The sequence below is a fragment of the Dendropsophus ebraccatus genome, chromosome 6 (assembly GCF_027789765.1).
Source record: "Dendropsophus ebraccatus isolate aDenEbr1 chromosome 6, aDenEbr1.pat, whole genome shotgun sequence".
Lineage (NCBI taxonomy): Eukaryota > Metazoa > Chordata > Amphibia > Anura > Hylidae > Dendropsophus > Dendropsophus ebraccatus.
The window spans coordinates 71,597,838-71,606,880 of record NC_091459.1 but is presented as its reverse complement, the minus strand read 5'-3'; the positions used below and the strand labels follow the sequence as shown (position 1 = coordinate 71,606,880).

The window sequence follows — 9,043 nt, the reverse complement described above, 5'->3', positions numbered from 1 at the left end:
TTAAATAGTGTTTGTAGTGTGGGAATTTGATCTCCACCTTAAAGTTCTCTCGTCTTTTCTGGTTCTGCTCTGCTGCGAGTCTGCCCGTGGTGTCATGCTTCCAGGTTCTTCTCTTGGCGAATTACAATACAGCATACACATTAAGGATAAATGCTGTGTTAATTTAACCATTCCAACTATGGAAGCTCCTCCAATAAGCATTAGCGTTGGCCAAAACAGGCAGTGAAAGACCACAGTCCGGTCATACTTTTTAATAAGTATGACATCTTCTGGTATGTTGTCAGGTTGATGGAAACACGCAAAAGGAGTATTGTTTTTACGCTCAAAATATTGTTTCACATCAAGCACCCCATCCAGCAAATCATTTTTGTCTCGTTGGCACTTAGGGACATAAAAGCACTGTATAAAGAAAGAAAAAATTAATCAGAGAAAGAAAAAAGGAAATCATAAACGTCAACTTAAAGGGGTATTCCCAAGTCAAAAAGTTTTCCCCTAATCCACAGGATAGGGCAGAAGCAAACATGATGCCAATAACAGAGGTCACTTGTCATGTGAGTGTATGGAGCAGCAGTCCATATGCTAAGTCACTGCTCCATTCACTGTCTACAGTACTTGTAAATGTAATTTAGTTCAGAGCTTAGCAATGTTTGGAATTAGTAGAGTGCAGTACTGAACCCATTCATACAGGTAATGATTTTCCTGGGTTCTTGTGATTAGTGGGGACCCAGTGGTCAAATCCCTATAAGTAACTTGTTATCTTATATTTTGTAGATGGGGGTAAAATTTCAAGTAGCTAATACCCCTTGTTCACACAGAGCAAAAACGGTGGAATTCCGCAGCAGAGCTCTCCGCCGCAGAATCCCACAGTGCTTAGTGTCCTGCAGTGAGTGAATGGGAGGGCAAGCGAGTGTCCGCTACCGCCGCTCTTCTCCGCTCAAAGAAATGACATGGATGTGCCCTCCCATTCACTCACTGCAGGACGGTGGGATTCCGTTCTCCACCACGGAATTCCGACATTTTTGCTCAGTGTGAACGGGGCCTAAGAGTGCATTTACACGTACAGGATCAGCAGTAGATTTGATGGTGCAGATATCAATGTTACTAAATAACTGAACACAACAAATCCGCACCATCAAATTTAGCAAATAAATATCAAGCTTTGTGTAACTGTATAAGTTATATCATTTTCTTATATACCCACTTCTTACAATTTGCACACTCTCCACCGGCCGTCCTGTTCTAATCATTTGATGAATACATAGGTGCTGGCTTCTTACACAGTTCTGATAACTAGGGCAAGACTTGCCCCGTCTATTGCATAATAGGATGCTGGAGATGAAGAGGGACACTTTTGGGAAGCCCCTTCTACTGGAAGAGAACATGGCTCAGATAACGGAATGATCTGGTATATGTTGTAAAGATATGACTTCTCTAATATTAAGGTTTATTACCGGGTATACTGTCTGAATTTCTGCAAGCAACAATTTGTTTACTGCTACAGCCATGACAGCTGTCCTGAATCTGTTTCCAGGATCCCAGTATCTGTATAAGCCCAATAGACGGAACATGACAATGTCTTGCAATTTCAAATCACATGTGTTTCAGAACCGTATTCATGCTTACTTTAGGGTTTATCTGCACAGCTTCTTCATTGTAATGCAGAGCAGCAACATAGTCCGAACCAGACACGTTCACCAGTATCTGAAGACAGGGATACTTGGATTGTCCATGGCAGTCAACTCCACACGTGAATGAACAGTCTATCCAGTCATCCATAATGTCCGTCTGGATTATAGTGCAGTTCGCCTCTTCATTCCAGACACTAGTAGGCAATAAAAAAGGCCTGGTTTGTTATTTGCCATGATACTGTATAGAGCTACAGGTCATTGTTCATGTTATGTTTAAGAATTGCAAGATTGCACATCTACTCAACTCTGAACCATCTCATTACTTTAACCCTTCACTGCCAAGATGGTATGTAATACATCACACATGCAAGTGCTTGTCACAGCTTGTGTAACCCCCTTAGGGGCCTATTCCACAGGAATGGGGCCGATTTGGCCAATAGAGAGAACGATCAGCTGATGATCGTGTCATTGGCTGATCGTTCATTTAGGTTCAGACCTAAAATCAACGTTCGCCACCAGCGCATCACTACGATTGAATAGCGGTGTGTGGCGGCAACCGACGATTTCAGCAGAACCATACATTATCTGTTCGGGCTGCAGGTCTTTTTCTCCCGGTCCCACGCGGCAGCATCGGCTTCGGAGCGGGGCTGTCTGAACTAACAGACCACTAAGCCAATCACTGGCCGGTTCAGACAGCCCCGCTCCGAAGCCGATGCTGCCGTGCGGGACCGGGAAAAGAAGAAGACCTGAACCCCGAACAGGAAATGTATGAAACAAGGGCTGCAAGGACATCGGTAACGATGTCCCTGCAGCCCTTGTTTCACGATCATTGGGGCCGTGGAATAGGCCCAGTAAACGAGCGTTGATCTAGCAGATTGGCGCTCGTTTACGTCGTTGATCGGGTCCTGCTCGTCCGGTGGAATAGGACCCTTACTCTCCAAACCCTATAAAGAATGAATAGTACCTGGCTGTGCATACATGCTCTAACTCCTTTTATTCACATTGTTTGGATAAGCACCAGTCTGTGTCATCTTTATGTACATCCTTAGGCTATTTTCCCTCTATGGGATTATATCAGGAAAAGTCATCCATCTAATAATAATCACCAATCATGATCATTATTTGCGGCCATCATTATTACTAGACAGCCACGTTTTCATGATAAATGCAGGCCGGTTTCCATAGTGGGAACATATCCTTACAGTGACACAAGGGTGAGCTGATACTGGCACTTTTCTTTATGTTATCAACCCTGTTACCAATCATAGAGGATATGTGCTTAGTTTTAGGGCTCAAAAACAATAGTGGCTCAGATTTACTAATACTGTACTTTCTGTGTGCAAACTTAGTGTACAGTGTTCAAATGCATCAGTGTTGTGCAGGCTGTTTGATAAACCTGCTGGACCTCAAAACTGTCTATTCCAGCTATTAAAGGAGTTATCCAGCACTAGAAAAACATGGCCACTTTCTTCCAAAGACAGCACCACTCATGTCTCCAGTTTGGGTGAGGTTATGTAACTCCATTCCTTTGAAGTGAAAGAAGCTTAATTGCAAACCACACCTGAACTGGAGACAAGAATTGTGCTGTCTCTGGAAGAAAGTGGCCATGTTCTTCAAATGCTGGATAACCCCTTTAATAGCTGGAATAGACAGTTTTGAGGTCCAGCAGGTTTATCAAACAGCCTGCACCACACTGACGCATTTGAGCACTGTACTCTAAGTTTGTCTATGGAAGAAAGTGGCCAAGTTTTTCTAATGCTGGATAACCCCTTTAAATTTTATGTGTGCCAGACACATGGACATGGATCTGTTTAAGAAAAGAAAAATCTAATGAAAATAGCATGGCCAAACATGGCGTGAACTGGCTGTAACTTGCTGTTTTCATTACTTCAACAAAATGTTTGTGTTTTGCTCACCTGAGCATGAATGGCTTCAAAATTGCAATCCCAAGCAAAAAGAACATGAGGACAGACAGCCCCATCATGGTGAACCCCAACAACATGGCCCTGTCTTCTCCAGCATTGGACACCTGTTTCTTTGCCTTTTCTGCTGCTCTCACCCCTTCGCTGCTGCTCTCTTTTCTTTTTGCCTTGCCAGGTACAGGAGAAAAGGCTTCCCTTAAAACAGCAGAGATTTTGGTTATTATGAGCACATCTTTCTTCTTTTGTTAAAGGTGGTATCCAGCGAAATTCTTTTTCTTTCAAATGAACTAATGTCAGAAAGTTATATACATTTGTCATTTACTTCTGTTAAAAAATATCAAGTCTTCCCATACTTATTAGCTGCTGTATGACCTGCAAGAAATGTTGTTTTATTTTCAGTCTGACACTGGAAATCCCATAGAAAGCCTTTCATTCTCTGGACAGTTCCTGTCTCAGCCAGAGATGTCAGCAGAGAGCACTGTGTCTTAAAATAAAACATTTCCTGCAGGACATACAGCAGCTAATAAGTATGAGAAGACTTGAAATCTTTTAACAGAAGTAAATTTCAAATCTATATAACTGTCTGACACCAGTTCATTTGAAAGAAAAAGATTTTTTTTTACTGGAGTACCCCTTTAAGTACATTTAGAGTTTTGTAAAAACACAGAAGAGTAATAGTAACAGGAGAAGTTGTTGATGAGCAATATTTTCCCTTTGAATCCTGTTATGTCTTATGAAGCATTTACACAGAGAGATTATCTGACAGATTTTTTTAAAGTGACTCTGTACCCACAATCTGCTCCCCCCCCAAAAAAAAACCACTTGTACCTTCAGATAGCTGCTTTTAATTCAAGATCTGTCCTGTGGTCCGTTCGGCAGGTGATGCAGTTATTAGCCCTGTGCCCTTTGGCCGTGGCTTAGTTTGTGTATACATCATGCTAGCACAACCTCTCCGTCCCTCCTCCCCATTCTGTTCACCAGTTTTCCTATTCCTCTGCAGTGAAAACTACACAGGTGCCTTAACGATCCAGCCCATGTGCCTGGCTGACACAGTTGACAAATAGGAGGCAATCTGCCTGGAGCATTCCTAATGATGAGGAGGGTGGGGAGGAGGGACAGAGAGGTTGTGCCAGCCTAATGCATACACAATGTAAGCCACGGCCAAAGGGCACGGGGCTGCCAGTTTAAAAGTTGTTTTTTATGACAATAACTGCATCACCTGCCAAACGGACCACAGGATAGATCTTAGATTAAAAGCAGCTATCCGAAGGTACAAGCGGTTTTGGGGGTCAGGTCATAAAGGAAAGACTGGATTTCTCCTCTTTTCAAATCCACTTTAGTGTCAAAAATCTGTCATATGATCTGTCTGTATAAACACACCATTAGGCTCCAGGAAATATTGGTCTGCATTGGTCAGCTTACACTTGTTGGCTTGTGGAAAAGCAAAAGAAGGGCAGCAAAGCAGGATTTGGCTATGTTCACATCTATAACTTCACTAAGTTACCTAGGATGTAAATAAAGCCAAATACTGATAAATATTCTTAACTGCTTTTACTTTCTGATTGTAGATTGTTTTATTTTATTACCAACATGTTATAGGGCCATCCATTTTTGTCTAACCTGCTGAGTATTTAGAGATATACTTTCTAGAAGCTTCAGGACATGAATTAGTAGCTTGGAATTGATCCACTGGCTTCTATGGAGAGTGTTTCATGTGTGCACTGTAACCTGTGCAAAAGTTACTTTACAGGGATGGATTGGAGGTGAGCTGTGACCCACACCTATTGTCAGTGATGTATCCTTTGTTATCTATATACAGATAAATATCAAACTATTATTAGGCTCAGTCGCCTATTAGGCTCAGTGAAAGCTGGAAGATTTTGTGATTTCATTTAAATATTGACAATGACATAAAAAAATTGTGCACATACTGACATAAAAAATTGTAAACATACTTTTTAACTATGTTTAACCCTTTGAGGACCAGGCCCAAAATGACCCAGTGGACCGCGCAAATTTTGATCTTAGTGCTTTCGTTTTTCCCTCCTCCCCTTCTAAGAGCTCTAGCACTCTCAGTTTTCTATCTACAAGCCATGTAAGTGCTTGTTTTTTACAGGAATAGTTGTACTTTGTAATGGCGTCATTCATTTTACCATAACATGTATGATGGAATTCCAAATATATTATTTATGAAGATATAAATAGGTGAAATCGTAAGAAAGAATGCAATATGGTAACGTTTGGGGGGTTCCTGTGTCTACGTAATGCACTATATGGTAACAGCGACATGATACCATTATGCTATAGGTCAGCCCGAACACAACCATATGCAGGTTACACAGATTCTCTAATGTTATATATATTTTTTTTTATGAAATCCTTTTTTTTGGCAATTAAATATTAATAAAATGGGCCTATTGTGACGCTTATAACGGTTTTATTTTTTCACCTATGGGGCTGTATGGGGTGTCATTTTTTCCGCCATGATCTCTAGTTTTTATGAATACCATATTTGTGAAGATCGGACGTTTTGATCACTTTTTATTGATTTTTTTTAATATATAATGTAACATAAAATCGGTAATCTGCGCACTTTTTCCCCTCTTTTCGTGTACGCCGTTTACCGGTCGCAATGACGCTTGTTATATTTTAATAGATCGGACAATTACGCACGCTACGGTATATTATATGTTTATCTATTTATTTATTTTTATATGTTTTATTTATATAATGGGAAAGGGGGGTGATTTAGACTTTTATTGGGGGAGGGGTTTTGGGGTAGTGTGTTAGTGTTTTGAACTTTTTTTTTTTACACTTTTGAAGTCCCTTTGGGGGACTTGTACATACATTAGTTTGATTTATACACTGATGAATGCTATGCCATAGACATAGCATTGATCAGTGTTATCGGCGCTCTGCTCATTGAGCCTGCCTGTGCAGGCTCAGTGTAGCAGATCGCCGATCGGACCGCACGGAGGCAGGTGAGAGACCTCCGGCGGCCCGTTTCAACGATCGGGACCCCCGCAGTCACACTGCGGGGGTCCCGATCGTTAAGTGACAGGGGACTCCCCCTGTCACTTACACTTAAACGCCGCGGTCGCGGCGCGATCGCGGCGTTTAAGGGGTTAATGACACGCGGCAGCGCGATCGCTGCAGCGTGTCATTACCGGTGAGGTCCCGGCTGCTCACTGCAGCCGGCCCCCACCTCCTATGAAGCGCGCTCCGCTCCGGAGCGCGCTTCATAGCGGGAATACCACCCATGACGTAAGGTTACGTCATGGGTCGTCTGGGGACAGACTTCCATGACGTAACCCTACGTCCAGGGTCGTCTAGGGGTTAAATAACTAAATTTAAAGTGAATCTTTAGTCAGGAATTCAAGTTCCAAACTGCTGACACTGTTAACTGTTTGTTCAAGCAGACACATGGTACCTTTCATATATACAACCAACAAAGGATAATCGGCACTACAGATAAAGGAGAGGGCAGAACGCTATGCAGAACGCTTACGAGCTTGTTTCGAGCGGCTGTGCTTCAACAGACCTCAGGGGTCTGTTGAAGCACAGCCGCTCAAAACAAACTCGTAACCTGAACCTGTCTAGCGTCCGCCCTGGTTATGTCCATATGTTGATGAAATAAAGGAATCTGCACTGCTTTCCCTTTCATATATATATATTGTCTATGCTTCCAGAGCATAGAAAAATGATTTCATTCTCCAGTGCAGTGTCCAGAAATCTTTCCCAAGCCTGTGATCTGCTGCTAGCTGGAATGCCTCTTTGCTCCCCCTCCCATACCTGATCCTGCTTAATAGCACGTTTACACTGAGAGATTTATCTGTCAGATTTTTTAAGCCAAAGCCAGGAATGCATTTGAGATGATGAGAAATCTCAGTCTTTCCTATATGACCTGTTCTCAGTTTATAGTTTGTTCCTGGCTTTGGCTTCAAAGATCTGTCAGATAAATCTCTCTGTGTTATCACGCCATTACTGACAGCTGCAAGCTCTACTCCAAGCAGGTTCATATATGACCGGAAAGGGAGGTGTTACAACTAGCATAAAAGCGTTTTTCTATGTTCTGGAAGCACACCTGGATATATGAAAGGTACCATGTGTCTCCTTGCTCTTACAGTGTCAGCAGTTTGGAACGTGAATTACAGCTGACAGATTCCCTTTAAATATTAGCTAATTGCCCAGAAGAAATAGAAGGGATTAGAAAGAAGTATATATATCTCACAGACATTCTCCAACTTTTAAAGATTTCCATAATGTATTCAGAACCTAATATACCCAGAGCAAAACTGGGCTAAAATGTAGTGGTGCCTCCAGTATTACTGGACAAGTAAGCTCAGTGTCTTTTCATCCCAATTCCTCACGACTATAAGGATATATGCAGTGGTCTCTTTATCCATAAACTTGTTGTTCCATATGTGTTTCCAAGACTACTCCATTCACCCCTGACCCTAATTAAGTTACAGAGACATTATACTCTTAAGACTATTTACATTTTGTTTTCAGTATCTATTAAAATGTCAAGAATTATGGCCCAGGAAGCAGTAAACTATATCGGTTCTCCATGACTGATTAAGTAATTCCAGATAAACACAAAGTCACACATAATCCAGAGGCTGTTGTTCATAGGATGGAGTAATTTTCGGATTTATTTCATTGACCATCGCTGGCCAGTGTTTCACGGTGACAAATGTGGGCTGGACCACTGGAGGCTGCAGTTTGCCTTCAACCAAGATAACCAATGTTAGTTGCTAATGGAATGGAATCTTGCTTCCGTTTTGGGCCTATTTCCGGCTACATGGAAATCTAACCATGGCTCGAGTACTGCTCTAGTATTGTGCCATTATGAATTGCCTTTATCAGACCATTCCTATTATCAGTAAGGAGAATATTAACACACAGAACAGCACAATGTAGAAAACATGAAATGTTATTTAATAGATATGCAAGCTTTTATTAAAAGAGACACGAGTGTCAGATACACGTTAAGGCTATGTTCCAACACAGTATTTTTCAACCAAAACCAGGCTAGGTTCACACACTGTTGAAACTGAGTGGATGGCCACCATTTAACTAATAAAAATGGGAAACAATTGCCATAATTTTATAACAACAGCCAGTGTTTTGAAATAATGGCCGTTATTTGCCCTTCAATGACGGCCATCCACTCTATTTCAACAGAGTGTGAACATAACCTGGTTTTGGTTGAGAAATACTGACCAAAATACTGAGCAAAAATACTGTGTGTGAACATATCCTAAGGCTTTATGCACACGTTCAGTATTTGTTTCATGGCTGTAGATTCCTCTCACTATCCACCTGTATAGGCCACTATAAATTATGGATCGGGCACCTGTAGTGCATCTGTATTTCCGTAAATTCTTTTTACAAGTACAACCTTTCAACATGTGACTAAAGACTCATGCTTATTTTTGTATGACAATATGGATGCCAAAAAGGCTACAATCCTTAGAAAATAGCGGATCC

General features: G+C 41.6%; 1 protein-coding gene across 1 annotated transcript in view; it reads right to left on the bottom strand.

The window, feature by feature from the left end:
- KCNMB3 (potassium calcium-activated channel subfamily M regulatory beta subunit 3) overlaps window positions 1-9,043 on the bottom strand; it is a 62,940-nt gene continuing 53,897 nt past the window's right edge. Inside the window, exons 3-5 of the mRNA XM_069974216.1 lie at window positions 3,545-3,745; window positions 1,624-1,822; window positions 1-399 (exon numbers count right to left, since the gene is read on the bottom strand). Of these exons, the coding sequence (XP_069830317.1) occupies window positions 1-399; window positions 1,624-1,822; window positions 3,545-3,745 (799 nt within the window). The remainder of the gene's footprint in view (window positions 400-1,623; window positions 1,823-3,544; window positions 3,746-9,043) is intronic.